Raw genomic sequence first — 15,692 nt, forward strand, 5'->3', positions numbered from 1 at the left:
ACACACACACACACACACACACACACACACACACACACACACACACACAGTAGCCATGTGACCTTGGGCAAGTTATTTACCCCCAACTGCCCTCCAAAAAGCAAAAAAAAAAAAAAAGAAAGAAAAATTATCAAAACCAAAAATCATTTAAAAATGCAAATTAAAGCACTCTAAAATTCTACCTCAAACCTCTAATTTACAAAAGTAGCAAAAAAAGAAAATGTCAGTTTTTGAAAGGACTGAGGGAAAACTGCTGTGAATTGATCTAGACATTCTGGAAAGCAATTTAGAATTATGCCTTTAAATGTCTCTCAATTATACACACTCTTTTGCCCAGCCATATATTGCTACTAGGCCAATAGTGGAAAGACATCAAAGTCAGAGAGAAAAATGACTTACTATATTAAAAAGAAGCTCATATTCACATCCAGAGAAAGAACTGATGAAGTCTGAATGTAAATTGAAGCATACTATCTTCACTTTTGTGTGTGTTTTTTTCTTTTGTTCTGTTTGTTCTTTTGCAACATAACTAATATGTTATGGAAATATGTTTTACATGATTGCACATATGTAATGTATTTCAAATTTCTTGCCATCTTAAGGAGTTGAAAGGGGAGACAGAAAATTAGGAATTCAGAATTTTACTTTTAAAAAATGATGTTAAAAATTATCTTTACATTTAAAAGGCCATGATGTTGGGAAGGATTGAATGCAAAAGGTAAAAGGAAGGGCAGAGGATGAGATGGATAGATAGTGTGTGTGTGTGTGTAATTTTATATATCCAGGACACTGATAGTGATGCTGCTAGAACTAATTGTATATGGTATAGATAGAATCTCTGTTCTTTTTTTTTTTTTTTTGCCTTTTTGGAGGACAATTGGGGTTAAGTAACTTGCCCAAGGTTACACAGCTAGTTTTTTGTGTGGGTGTTAAGTGTCTGAAGCTGGAACCGAACTCGGGTCCTCCTGACTCTGGGGCCGGTGCTTTACTCACTGCACCACCTAGCCGCCCCAGAAGCTCTGTTCTTGATATTCCCTTTGAATAGAGATCCCAAGGAGATAATTTTGCACCTCCTTTATCCCCATGAGCTCCTTTCTCCCCCCATTCTGAATATTATTTTATTTTATTTTTTCCAACTACATGTAAAAACAATTTTTTTTAAATTGGTGACTTTAATTTCTTATTTAAACACAATGAGTTTTTTAAAATAGAGTAAATGAGAAAACTTTACACTGTAAATATTTTACATGTTGTAAACATGCATATTTCTACCCTATAGTAAAGTATTCATGAAAATAAATTCTAGGCATAAGATTTTTATTTTTTGCTTTTTGAGGGCAATTGGGGTTAAGTGACTTGCCCTACGTCACACGGCTAGTTTTTGTGTTAAGTGTCTGAGGCCAGATTTGAACTCAGGTCCTTCTGACTTCAGGGCTGGTGCTCTATTCACTGTACCACCTAGCCACCCCCAGGCATAAGATTTTTTTAAAAATTGTAATTATAGAGCCAGACAACTCTGTTAACTTGTTAAAATGAAATCAGGACAAAAGTGATGATGGGGAAATGGCAATGACAAGCAATGATCATTATACTACTGGTCTTTTACTTCAACCTACATCTGAGTTTCCAGAATGTCTCCTACCTTACCACATTGGAATAATTCCATTTTCTTTTTTTTTAATTTATTAATTTATTTTTAATTAATTTGTTTGTTTCCCTTTAGTTTACAGATTCAATTTCATAATTCCTTGAGTTTCATATTTTGTCCCCCTCCCCTCCCCTCCCTGCCATGGTGGCATATAGTCAAGTATAGGATCTGTAAATACTTTCACATTATACATTAGTCAGGTTATAAAGATGGATTGTATCAGATGGAATGAAAAATGGTAAAGAGGACATAAAACTAAATGAGAAGGAAAAAGATCAGGTATTTTGCTTCCACCTGGATACAAACTCAGTTCTTTCTAGTTCTTTCTCTGGATGCACATATTTCTCTCCATTATGAGTCTGTCTTTTGGGGTTGACTTATATCACTGCACTGCTGAGAGGAGTCCAGTCTATCAAAGTTGGCCATCACACATACGTTGTGTCTGTAATTGTGTACAAATTTCTCCTGGTTCTACTCCTTTCACTCAGCATCAGTTTATACAAGCCTCTCCAGGTAAATATGAAGACCGTCTGCTCCTCGTTTCTTATAGCACAATAGTATTCCATACATATACCACAACTTGTTCAGCCATTCCCCAATTGATGGGCATCCTCTTAATTTCCAATTCTTTGCCACCACAAAAAGAGCTGCTATAAATATTTTTGTACATATGGTTCTTTCTCCCATTTCTATGATCTCTTTGGGATATAACCCTATGAGTGGTATTGCTGGATCAAAGGATATGAAAGTATTTATAGCCCTTTGGGCATAATTCCAGATTGCTCTCCAGAAAGGCTGGATCAGTTCACAACTCCACCAGCAATGCATTAGTGTTCCAATTTGCCCACATCCTCTCCAGCATTTATCATTTTCCTGTTTTGTCATCTTAGCCAATCTGACTGGTGAGATGTGGTACCTCAGAGTTGTTTTAATTTGCATTTCTCTAATCAATAGTGAATTTCTTCATGTGCTTATAGATATCTTTAATTTCTTTTTCTGAAAATTGCCTGTTCATATCCTTTGACCATTTATCAATTGGTGAATGACTTGTATTCTTATAAACTTGACTCAATTCTCTGTATATAAAGACAATTTTTGACATTCATTTTTTTTTAAAGCAATTGGGGTTAAGTAACTTGCTCAAGGTTACACGGCCAGTTATTTCTGGGTGTGGTGCTGAGTATCTGAGCCCGGATTTGATCCAGGTCATCCCGACACTGGAGCTGGTGCTCTTACTCGCTGAGCCACCTGGCCGCCCCTAAGCAATTGGGGTTAAGTAACTTGCTCAAGGTTACACGGCCAGGTGTTTCTGGGTGGGTGCTAAGTGTCTGAGCCCGAGATTTGATCTCCAGGTCTTCTCAACACTGGAGCTGGTGCTCTTACTCGCTGTGCTACCTGGCCGCCCCGACGTTCATTTTTAATGGCTTTTCCCCATGATTGACATAATTTAAGTAATCTACAAGTACTTTTAAGATTATGCAGGTCCTTTGTTTATAAAACTTCAGTTCAGTAGTCAAACTTTTTTTTATTTTGCTATGTGGAAAGTTAGAAATTAAGCTCCCTGTGGTTATAGCCTGTTTCATATTTGTTCTTATAACACTAAAGCCTAGTAAAGTGTCTAGTTATAGTTTGGTACATAGTAAATGTTGTTGATTGATTGATCTTCTCCTGTTGTCCATCTTGGTATTGAAATGACCAGCAAAATATATTGCTAGAGGATCATTTTTATCTTCTACAATACATGTTGGTGCATGAGCTGCAACAATATGGTAACCTTTTTATTTGAACTATAAAATGAAGTAACCAATTTTCCCATGAATGATGTTTCTTATTGCCTTTGAGCCAACTATATAGCAAATCAACTACTTATTTGTCTCTAAGGAGAAACTGCAAGTCTTCCTTTCATATAATGACAACATCCTTTATCATGAGAATATCAATATTGTTATAGTCTGGTCTGTCAGGTAGTAGGACAATTGAGTAGTCAATTGTAATGGAAATGCAAATTTAAAGATCTTCCCTGCCCCTAAGCTAAAGTGTACCTGGAGCCTGGGGTGGGAGGCTTGTTTTTCAGTAGATACTTTTTGATTGGCCAGTGGGTCAATAAGGTTGTTACATTCTCTGAGCCAGGAGAAGGCTATATAAGCCCTGATGTGTAGCTTTGTTTTGGGGGCTCACTTTGAGATGTGTTCTGTGATTTGATCAGATGAAACTCTGGGAAGCCGGTTGTTGAGAGGGCCCCCTCCCCCCGCCCCCGGCTTTGAAAAACCCAGATGTTAATTTGGTATGGATGTAATGGTTGGACAGTTTGGAAACTACTTGATCTGTTTCTGTCTTGATAGTTCTTTCTGTTTATTCTGAAGTTTGGGGTGCTGACCTTTTTCCCCTGAACTAGGTAAACAATATATGTTTGACTGATTAAAGTAAGCTTGTTAACCCATTTTGAGTTGCTTTCCTTTATCAAAGCAGATCCAAGAACCTGTGTTGGCAGCAGACCCTGGGGATGCTTGGGGTGCTTGCTGCTACATCAATGCACAGAAGTTTCATATTTAGAATATCAAAATTTTAATGGATGATCTAGCCCATGTGATTCTTTGTATTCTTTACTGTTTTCTGACCCTATATCATCATCGCAAAAAACAAAGAAGATCACACAGAGTTGAAAGCTATGCTTTTATTTTTTATTTGTTTCATGGGTTTCCATAGCCAAAGAACTTATCACCTATTGGTAATGAAATTTTCCACACTGTATTTTCTAGGTTAGTCCTCAAACAGCAGACATGGTCAGTATGTGTTACCTTTCTTTCCAGTTGGATATAACTTGCCAGAACTTGTGCTTTTCTGGAATAGCTTTTAGGAACCCATAGTTCCCAATACCACCATGTTGTGGTATCAGAGTAAGACTATGGAATGAGTCAATCAACAAGCATTTATTAAGTAAATACTTACTGGTGTAGTAGATTATGCACTGTGATTGGAGATACACACACACACACAAATCAAAAATAGGGGCGGCCAGGTGGCTCAGTGAGTAAGAGCACCGGCTCCAGTGTCAGGATGACCTGGATCAAATCTGGCCTCAGATACTCAGCACCACACCCAGAAATAACTGGCCGTGTAACCTTGAGCAAGTTACTTAACCCTGATTGCTTAAAAACAAATAGTCGTTGCTCTCAAAAAACTGTAGTGGAAACAAGTATTACAAGAATAAGGTTATAAAAGCCTTCAAATATCAAAGGGCTGAGGAAATAAGGAGAGCAAAGATAGGTAAATATGGAAATGAAAGCACATGTGTTTTCTCCCTCCAGACTGAAGCCGCTTTGATGTATGATGCTGTGTATGCGGTTGCTATTGCTTCTCACCAAGCTTCTCAGATGACTATCAGCTCCCTGCAGTGTCACCGACATAAACCATGGCGCTTTGGACACAGATTTATTAATTTGATAAAAGAGGTAATTCTTGCTGCCTTATCATTCCTTTATTCTTTCCTTCACTCTGTGCTGCATAAATTCAAAGACTATTCCACTGTGAATCTCCATGTTGTCTATAAAGGCAAACCCTCATATGACAGAAATGAGTTAGTCTGAGTAAAGTTCAGTTGTAGTAATTTATTGAAACATGTTTAAACAAGCAGTCAATAATTTTCCAGTGGGACTTATCTCTGTTCCTCCTTACCACTACCTTGTTTCATTTTAGATACAAAAAGATCACAATCATTGTCATTAATTTAAAACCTGTCTAGTCAAGTAGAGGAGGTCAGTGGGTAGTGGGTAATACATTGGTTATACTGTGTCCTGCATTGTACATATAAATTCCATGAGATTCCTATTCCATGTATTGATTGCATGGAGTAGGATGCACTATTATAATAACTATAATAGCTATAATGATTTTCACAGATAACCTGTGTAAGTTCTGTCTAACGAACCTAAAGAGCACATGAAAACTCCCAAATGGACAGGTTGTTTTAGGACCTCTTTAGAATTGCTCCTCAGAATTTGTTCCTGGAGCAACTCCTGTGCACATGATCTTACTCTCCCTTCTACAGGGCCAATCTAAAATTCTGGATAATTTATAAATCAATCTGATCTTCACAAGGCTCTCTAAATCTTCATCCAGATCTTCAAGGCCACTCTGATTCCGACCTAATTTTTGTCGTGAGATGGAAATTTCTGGTGATCCAGCCAGACCTAATTGAAGTCTAGGATTTAGGGCAAGGTGAACAATCCAAAAACCTATATATTTTGGAACTTCTCAGCCTACAAATATATAGTGAGTTTTACTATGTATAAGAAGGATATCAGTAGTCTAAAGCACTACTATGCTTCTGAGAAAATCAGTTGCCAAATTAAACTTTTCTTGACGAATTAAACTTTTCTTGACGAGTTCACTTGTTGAAGGCATAGATCTTCCTCAGAGTTTTAAGAGATGTAGTTATTGAATTACATTTGACACAGTGTATGGTAACAATATGGCAAACTGTAGGACACTGGATAAATAGAGAACAGGTAAATAACATTTGTCCCACTTGTAGTAGTCAGAATGGTTCTTGTTTCCATACTTTCTCAGTTAGTAATTGTAATAGTAATGAAATTTGAAGTTCCTTTTGTATTGCTGAGAGGTACTTAGCACCTAGTTCAAATCAAGCCTCTGTTAAAGAAACAGAACATATGAACCCCTGTTGCTGAAGGCGTGTGTGTGTGTGTGTGTGTGTATGTGTGTGTGTGTGTGTGTGTGTGTGTGTGTGTGTGTGTGTGTGTGTATGTAAGGAGAAGCCCTTGCTGAGTCAGATAGGTCTTCTTGGAGCCAGATTCTGGAGGCTGAAGAAGAGAGGCCCAGGCTGGAGAGAATGATTTTTATTTTGAGAACCTGGATGGAGTGATTTTAATTCTGGGATTCAGCTGAAACTTCTGCTGAGTCTGAGGGCCAGCTGGAGCTGCTGAGAAGCTGCTGAGACCAAGGGCCAGCCAAGCTGCTTAGCATTTCCGAGGATCAGCTGGAGCTGCAGAAGACTGAGGAAGTATGACTGTGGTGTCAGTATTTTGTCTGTTTGTGACTTTGTTAAGCCTTGACTTCCCAGGAACAGAGACTGTGAAGGATTTAAGGTGGACTGGACACTGTGAGCTTTAGTGTAGGACAGGGACTGCACAGATTGCTAGACAAGGAGCTGGGAGCTGTCTACCTTTGAACCCAGATGACAGTTTGGTGAATCCGGGTAGGAGCTGCGACCATGGAAGGGGATCCAGGGAATCTGAGAGCTTACTTAGGTAAAGATGAAGAGATCTCTCTGTGGATAATGAGTAGTGACTGATTGAAGTTGTAACTTACTTATCAACTTGAAATTGTAACTTATTTGTGACTGAAGGGTAGATGGCCTGTGTATTTTATGCTACCCCTTAAGACAGTGCTGAGTAGTGACTGATATTGAAACTTAATGTGCCCTATGAGTGGATAACTTTGACTTTTGTATTTTGTGACCCTTAAGGAGGCAAGCCTCCTTAAGGATGATTGAATGATTGAGTTACTAAGTGATTGACTGACTAAATGATTGTACTTTGTTCAAAACTATGTGACCACTGTGGTGAAAACTATGTGGCCATTTCTCGATAAATTGTTGTAAATGCTGTATTTTGATTTTCTGTGCTAAGTTGTAGCATTGTGAATGCTGTACCTTGATTTACTGTGAATGTTTTGCTCTGATTTATTATTGAATGAATAGAGTGTTCACTATACTACGTAATTAGAACGTTGTTCACAGTAGCATTCTTCTGGAAAGCTGCTTGTGCTGGGATTTACAGTAATCCAAAAGTTGCTCCAATTCTTCAATTCTTCCAAGAATTGGAGTATTTTTCCATCACTAAAGAACTGAAGTATTGGAGCAATTTTTGGATTACTAACTGGGAAAGTATAGAAATGAGAATCATTCTGACTGTGGGACAAGTGTTATTTATCTGACTAAAGATAGATGATGAGAGTTTGGTTACTAGCTAGGAGCTAAGTCTTTTTGCAGGGAAGGCCCAGATTCTGAATCAAGAAAGGTTATAGAGAAAAGGTAGAAAAACAGAATCCATAATTGTATAAAAAAAGAGAGTATAATTCTCTCTTTGCACTGTTACTTGTTATGGTATGGAGCATCATCTAAAGACTAGAGAGAATATACTATGCTCTCTAATATGAGTTTGCTAATGAAATTAGAAGACAGAAGATACTTCATACTTCCTCTGCACTTCCACTTGTTGCTAGGAAGTAGAGGAGAGAAGTCCTGCAAAAGAGCAACACTAGAAGGGCTATTACCAACTTAAGATAAACATCAATACTTCTTCCTAAAAGACAATAATGCTGCTTCAGCCTAAGTCTTCAGCAAAGTCTGAAAATAGAAGTGATATATAAGCTACGGTTCCTGTCAAAGATCAAGTTCAGCTTAACTGAGAAACAGCTTAGAAGTGGAAAATCTGAGGAGTCACACAGAAGATTGATTCATTTGGCTGAGATATTGCTCTTAGTGGACTGTTATTCAAGCAAACCCTGGATAGGCTTAGTTTAACTAAGAAAGCATCTGTTCAACACAAGACCTACTTTATCAAGAAATTTTTATGGACAGTTCCTGGAAGAGAGAAGACACTGAAGTCTACAGTTTCGGAACTGTGAGTTGCCCAATCTACATGTCACATGTAGCATTCTTTATTTATTCCTTATACATATACCTTGAAAATATAAGAACATACTCCATCTTCATATGGATACTGTTCATTAACAGAAGAATGTAATTGGGGTATATGTGCGCAGTATAATACTATGTTTTTGCTTTGCATATTTAAGAAACATTTTTGTTAAGATTAACCAAATAGTAATGGTTGATGTGCTTATGAGAAATACATCAGTAGTAGCTATGTTGTCACCTCCTCTGCCAAAGTGATTGCAGATGAGATAAATGGGGAGAGTTAGTTGGTGTCAGTTTGAAATCCATGGTTTATATGTACTTTGAGTCTTCCCTGAGCCCCTCAGGGCAAGAGGGCCTTCTTTTCCTCTCACTTTGTATTGTGGTAGGAGATATTGAAGGGGGCAAAACAACCAAGGGGCAAAATGCCTGGGGAGAAGTAATGCCCCAAATGAAAAGTGTATGTTAAATTCATAATAAAAGAGGAAAAAATAGATAAAATATCAGGGAAATGAATTTATACTTAACAATTTTTTTCAGCATTCTTCGATGAAAACAGCCAAAGGAAAGGCATGCAGATAGAAATAACCAGACTTGTTCAGAATCCATTAATGAAGACCTACCTTTCTTCAAGGATCATTGATTCTAATAGTGTTGGTACCTTCTACATTGATTCAGCTCACAATTCCTCAATACTTTAGTAGCTATCTTGAGTTCCAGAAAAAAAAATCATCCCCTGGTAGCCAACAAGTTTGATAGCTCCAAGCTTATCTAGGTTGGCCTTTGGAATACAGCCTTATTTACAGTTTAATATTTAAAGCCTGTACAACAACAACAACAACAACTAAAGTTCAAAAGGTGGATTATAATAATTGTGTAAATTATCTCAATTCTGCTCATCCTTCAGACCCAGCCAAAGTCCCATGAAACTTTGCCTAGGTCAGCACTCACTGATCTCTTTTTTTTACCATCAGCATTTATAGTCATTGTCATAGATATATTTACAAAATATAATTTTAATTATATATCATATTGTTCAATTGCTTTTCAAGGGAAGCCAAGAGAGAGAGAGAGAGAGAGAGAGAGAGAGAGAGAGAGAGAGAGAGAGAAGCCATGAAATATACAATGGGAAAAGTTTTATATTGCGAATCAGGAAATTTGAATTGTGTTTTTCATTCTGCTACTATATATTTGTATTTTCCTCAACACTAAAATTAAGGGGTGGCATTAGATAATCTCTAAGGTCTTCTTTCTTGCTCCAAAATTCTATGATCTATGTTTGTTAGTTTTGTTTTTCTAACTAGATTGTAAATTCCTTGAAGGATTATGTTAATATTTATATATCCCTGATAGAAGCACTTAATGAAATGCTAAATATACAAATGCATGATAAACACAGAATAAATATTCATAAAATTATAGATCTGAGAGAGACCTTTAAAGCTCAACTAGTTTTAATCCTATTTTACAGATGCAAAAACTGGGAACTATAAAGGTTATGTGATTCTGTGGTTCAAGTTTAGTTAATCAGTATTTGAATGAGGCTTAAAACCGGAGGTGTTCTTGAACCAGCTGGAACAGACTCCCAAGAGTCAATTGTTAAATTTTTAGTGTGAGCATTTACACCTTGGAAATTGGTAAAAGTTATAAATCAGGACTTGATTTATAATTTTGCTGCTTGTCTAGATTTAATAAAGTGATAAAGAAAAATGTCAATAATCCAGATTCATTTTATGTCCGGTACACTTCTCCAACCCCACCCGGCCCCAAGCCAGTTGTTAAACATTTACTAGCCTGCTCTTGCTTAGAACAAAAATCTAATGTCCTTTCCATGATGTTTTTGTGAATTTGGGGTGAAGAGGAGGACAAAATTCTGAATTTAAACAGCAAAAAAAATAAGCATTTTTTATACAATGGAATACAAAAAGGATACTATTATTAAACTGCCTTTAAAAAAAAAGTATAGGGGCGGCCAGGTAGCACAGCGAGTAAGAGCACTGGCTCCAGTGTTGGGATGACCTGGGGATCAAATCCGGGCTCAGACACTTAGCACCCACCCAGAAACACCTGGCCGTGTAACCTTGAGCAAGTTACTTAACCCCAATTGCTTAGGGGCGGCTGGGTGGCACAGTGAGTAAGATCTCCGGTTCCAGTGTCAGGATGACCTGGATCAAATCCGGGCTTAGATACTCAGCACCACACCCAGAAATAATAACTGGCCATGTAACCTTGAGCAAGTTACTTAACCCCTATTGCTTTAAAAAAAAAAAAAGTATATAATATATTTTACATGTTATTTTTAAAATGTTTTCTTGTCCATGCTTCTTGTAACTTCCTTGTGGATTCCTTGTATTCCTTGCTGTATATTTTAAGAAATGACCTCCCTTTTTTTGGTATCATGATTACTAAGTCACTTACTATATCCCATCTCCAATTAAAAACCAAGAAAAAAAAGAAGAAATCCTTGTAAAAAAAAAAATAAGCCTGTTCAAGCAAAATAAATTCATATAACAGCTATATCTCTTTTGGGATCTTGCAGCTTCTCTGTGATTGGTGGGCAAAGGGCTTCATCATAGATCCTCTGGAAGCGTAGTTGGTCATTGCATTGATTCAAGTTTTTAAGCATTTTAAAGTCATTTTTCTTTATGCTATTACTGTCTTAGTGTAAATTGTTCTCTTGGTTCTTCTGCTCACTCCACTCTGTGTCACTTCATACTACCCAGGAGTTTCTGAAAATCAATTTTTGTCATTTCTTACTGTGTACTAATATTTAATTACATTTCCTGTATTGCAGTTTATTCAACCTTTCCCAAATTATCTAAGCTGTCATTTTTTATTTGTTGTCAGTCAGTAAGCATTTATTAAGCACCTACTATGTGCCAGGCATCGTGCTAAGTACTGGGGATGCAAAAAAAGGCAAAACAAAGTCCCTGAAGGGATTCAAAACAATCAAAGCCAAATGCTGTAAAATTAATTATAAATACCAAGCTAGTCCCCCCCAAAACAGATGAGAAAGTATTATTTATTTCCCCAAATCTATGTACTATGCAGAAGTGTGAGTATGAACTGATAAATGAGGTCAAGCTTTTTTGTTGTTAGTTCTGCTGATCTCTTCCCCACCCCCCCCATGCTTTTTTGAGTAGTAGTCTATTTTTTCCAATTTTTAAAAACATTTTTATTTAAAGTTTTGAGTTCCAAATTCTATCCCTCTCTCCTTCTCCTCCCCTTCCCTGAGACGCTAAGAAATCAGATATAGATTGTACATATGCAATTATGTAAAATATTTTTGAATTAGTCATTTTGTACAAGATGACTTGAATAAGAGAAAAAAATAAAAGAAAGAAAGTGAAAAATAGTATGCTTCAGTCTATATTCAATCAATATTAGTTCTTTTTCTGGAGTTTGATAGTATACTTCATCATTAGTCTTTTGGGATTGTCTTGGATTATTGTATTGCACAGAGTAGCTAAATCATTCACAGTTCTTCATTGAACAACATTGCTATTACTGTGTACAGTGTTCTCCTGGTTCTGTTCACTTCACTATGCATCTGTTCATGTAAATCTTTCCAGGTTTTTCTGAAATCATCCTGCTTGTCATTTCTTATAGAACAATAATATTTCATTACAATCATAAACCACAGCTTGTTTAGCCATTCCCCAATTGATGAGCATCCCTTTGATTTCCACTTCTTAGCCACCACAAAATGATCTACTATAAATATTTTTGTACAAATAGATCCTTTTTGCTTTTTTTGGATGTTGTTGGGATATAGGCCTAGCAGTAGTATTGGTGGATCAAAGGCTTTATATAGTTTTATATCCCTTTAGACATAGTTCCAAATTGCTCTTCAGAATGGTTAGATCACTTCACAACTCCACCAATAGCACATTACTTCAAACATCTAACATTTTCCTTTTTGTCATATTAACCACTCTAATAGGTTTTAATTCACATTTCTCTGATAAATAGTGATTTAGAGCATTTCTTTCATATGACTATAGATATCTTTGATTTCTTTGTCTGAAAATTGTCTGTCCATATCCTTTAACCATTTCTTAATTGGGGTATGACTTGTATTTTTATAAATTTGACTCATTTCTCTATATATTTGAGAAATGAGGATTTTATCAGAGATAATTGTTGTAAAAAAATTTTCCCTAGTTTTCTGTTTTCCTTATAATTTTGGTAACTGTTTCTCTTTGGAACAGCAAGCCTAAGGATCTTCCCCTCCCAGATTGATCTTTTTTCTTTTTCTAATTAAAGGGGCCATCCTTTGACTCACTTCTTAAAGAGACCTATTTGCTAAATGGGTGTTACTTCATTCTAAGTGAGTACCTGAAAAGGCCTTAGCCTAAAAGGGCCAGTGTCTTCCATTGCATCCTGGGTCATCTCCAGTCATCCTGATGACTATCAGGTCACTGAATCCAGATGGCTCTGGAGGAGAAAGTGAAGCTGGTGACCCTGCACAATCCTCCTTCATTCAAATCAAAGTCAACTGCAAGTCATGTCATCATTTCCCTAATGCCATGTTCCTCTTCTAAAACAAAGGACAAACACAACAAGGTTGCACTGGTTTTGTTTGTACAAAAATTTTCTAATTTTGTATAATCAAAATTATCTCTTTTATATTTTGTAATGCTCCGAATATTTTCTTTGGTCCTAAATTCTTCCCTTATTCATATAATAATATATATGAATATATATAAACTATTCCATGCTCTCTTGCTTATGGTATTACCCTTGGTGTGTAAATCATGTACCCATTTTGACTTTATCTTGGTATGTAGTGTGAGATGTTGGTCTATAACTTGTTTATGCCACATTGTTTTCTAGTTTTTCCATTAGTTTTTGTCAAATAATGAGTTTTTTTTCCCCAAAAGCTTGGATCTTTGGGTTTATCATATACTAGACTCCTATGGTCATTTATTATAACATAATTTATACCTAATATATTCCACTGATCCACCACTCTATTTCTTAATCAGTACCAGATTGTGCTGATTCTATTCCAGCTAAGATTTAAAAGGCAAGGGGTTCACTGCTCATGCAGAAGCTCACTGAAATCTTCTGGGTTATATGGCAAGAGGAAGTTATCCCCCAGGAGTTCAAGGATGGCTATTTCTTTAAAGGTAAAGGAAATAGATTGTCCTGTGACAATCTCAGAGGGGTCTCTCTCTTACTCATTGTTGGCAAGAGTCCTCCTTAATATTAATAGGCTAATCCTTTACCTGGAAGATGGTCTTCTACTTGAGAGCCAGTGTGGCTTCAGAAAGGACCAAGGAATGGTTGATATGGTGTTTGCTGCCGCTCAAGAAATGCCAGGAGCAGAACAGAGAAGTCCATCAGTATTGTATGCCAGTTTCATGATGCCATGCTTGCACAGGTTCTGGATAATGGATGATATTCTTCCTCTTTACCAGTCACTAGTGGAGCAAAGCAGGGTTGTATATGGGAACAAGTACTAAAGTGGAGGGAGAGTTGGTGTGTGGCTTTTTGTTCACAGATATTTGTGCTCTCAATGCAGCCTCTGAGGCTGAGATGTAACAGAGTATGGATCTATTCTCTGCTGCTTCTGCTACTTTTGGCCTAACAGTTAACACCAAGAAAACAGAGGCTCTTTACCACACCCTCCATATGTAGAGTTATCAGTTATAGAAAATGGAGAAATTCTGAATGCTGTGGCTACGTTCACTTACCTTGGCAGTGTACCTTCAAGGGATGACCACATTGAGGATGAGGATGACACACTCATTGATACAACTAGCTCAGCATTTGAGAGCTCTGAAAGAAGATGTGTGAGAGAAGAGGCATTGGGTTGCCTACCAACCTAAAAGTCTACAGAGCCATTGTGTTGACCCCATTGTTGTATGCCTGTGACACCTGCAGAGTATACCTGCACCAGTAGGCCAGGGGTGTCTGGGGTGTTCAAGGAGGACTCACACCTCTGGTGTGAGGGCTTGTTGAACCCTTTTCAGGGCTGCTCATCCACCTTTGGTGTCTACCTGGCACTCAATTCTCACTTGGGGCTCCAAGAAGCTGAAGCATGTCCAGCAGCCATACCCTGATAAAACTGGGCTAAACCAGCTTGAGGGTAACTGACAGACCTGAAACCTGTCTGTGAGTTATGGAGGGTGTCTACCCTAAGCATGTGAAGACTTCCCCTGGTGGAATGGGTGGATGTGGACAATTACACAAAAATGTACGTTAATAAAATGGTGAAATGTCTTTTTTGTTTTTACTGACAGACCAATATCAATGAAATAATTTGTAACAGCGTGATATAGTAGAATTGTATCCTTTCAAGAGTTTTTGATGTTCTTATAAGTAACACTGTATTGTGTTTACTCATAGGCACAGTTGGATGGTTTGACTGGACGCATCACCTTTAATAAAACAGATGGCTTGAGAAAGGATTTTGATTTGGACATTATAAGTCTCAAGGAGGAAGGGACAAAAAAGGTAATTCACTTGGTACAGTATTTTCTCGAGTATTTTTGCTAAATTGCAAGGCCAATTACTCAGTTGTGTCTAGTTTTATGAATATTTTTTCTCTCAGTCTTCACAAGTGACAGAGATTTATTAAATAGAAACATGACAAGGTGTTGGTCTGAGAAACTAAATGAGACTTTAAGGAATTACAAAATAATAGAAGTGTAATTTGAAAATGGGATAGTATTCAATAGAATAAGATATTTATTTTTCACTTATATTTAGAAATCAAGGTACATAGAGGAAGAAAAGATGGATAAAAATAGAAACTTAATAGAGAAATTAATTTTGCATTTGCTAGATTTTCAAAGGCTAAAATGGTTTTTCTCCCTTGACTTCTTTTGTGCACTTTTGGTGATATTTCATAATTATTATTATTTGATATTGAAAAAGGCAAAGATTTGTCTTCTTATCATTGAGTATTTGCCAACTATGACAAATAGTTAAATAATATTATTTCAAAGGTTTTCTCTTAAGATATAAAAAAAATTAGAAAAAAATCCGTTGTTTTTATTTTAATATTTATAATCCGGTATGATATTGCTTTGTTTTTAGAATTATACATAAAGCGTCACAGTGTATCATTTTATTGGTATGTTTCTTTATCTAGCTTTTCTAAAAAGCATTTTCTTACCCATCATTCATACATGCATTCATTCTATAACTGTTTATTTTTTCTTTTTAAAAATATTTTCCCAGGGGCGGCCAGGTGGCTCAGCAAGTAAGAGCACCAGCTCCAGTGTCAGGATGACCTGGATCAAATCCGGGCTCAGATACTCAGCACCACACCCAGAAATAACTGGCCGTGTAACCTTGAGCAAGTTACTTAACCCCAATTGCTTAAAATAAATAAATAAATAAATAAATAAATAAATAAATAAATAAATAAATAAA

The 15,692-nt window shown here is 36.7% G+C and overlaps 1 protein-coding gene across 1 annotated transcript in view; it reads left to right on the forward strand.

Annotated features, from left to right (window-relative positions):
- GRIK1 (glutamate ionotropic receptor kainate type subunit 1) overlaps nucleotides 1-15,692 on the forward strand; it is a 171,631-nt gene that overhangs the window by 115,536 nt on the left and 40,403 nt on the right. The window contains exons 7-8 of the mRNA XM_069074843.1: nucleotides 4,957-5,100; nucleotides 14,661-14,768. Coding sequence (XP_068930944.1) covers nucleotides 4,957-5,100; nucleotides 14,661-14,768 — 252 coding nt within the window. The remainder of the gene's footprint in view (nucleotides 1-4,956; nucleotides 5,101-14,660; nucleotides 14,769-15,692) is intronic.

The sequence above is a fragment of the Petaurus breviceps genome, unplaced genomic scaffold (assembly GCF_028583685.1).
Source record: "Petaurus breviceps papuanus isolate PSGF00001 unplaced genomic scaffold, PetGlider_PUasm1.0 90897, whole genome shotgun sequence".
Classification (NCBI taxonomy): domain Eukaryota; kingdom Metazoa; phylum Chordata; class Mammalia; order Diprotodontia; family Petauridae; genus Petaurus; species Petaurus breviceps.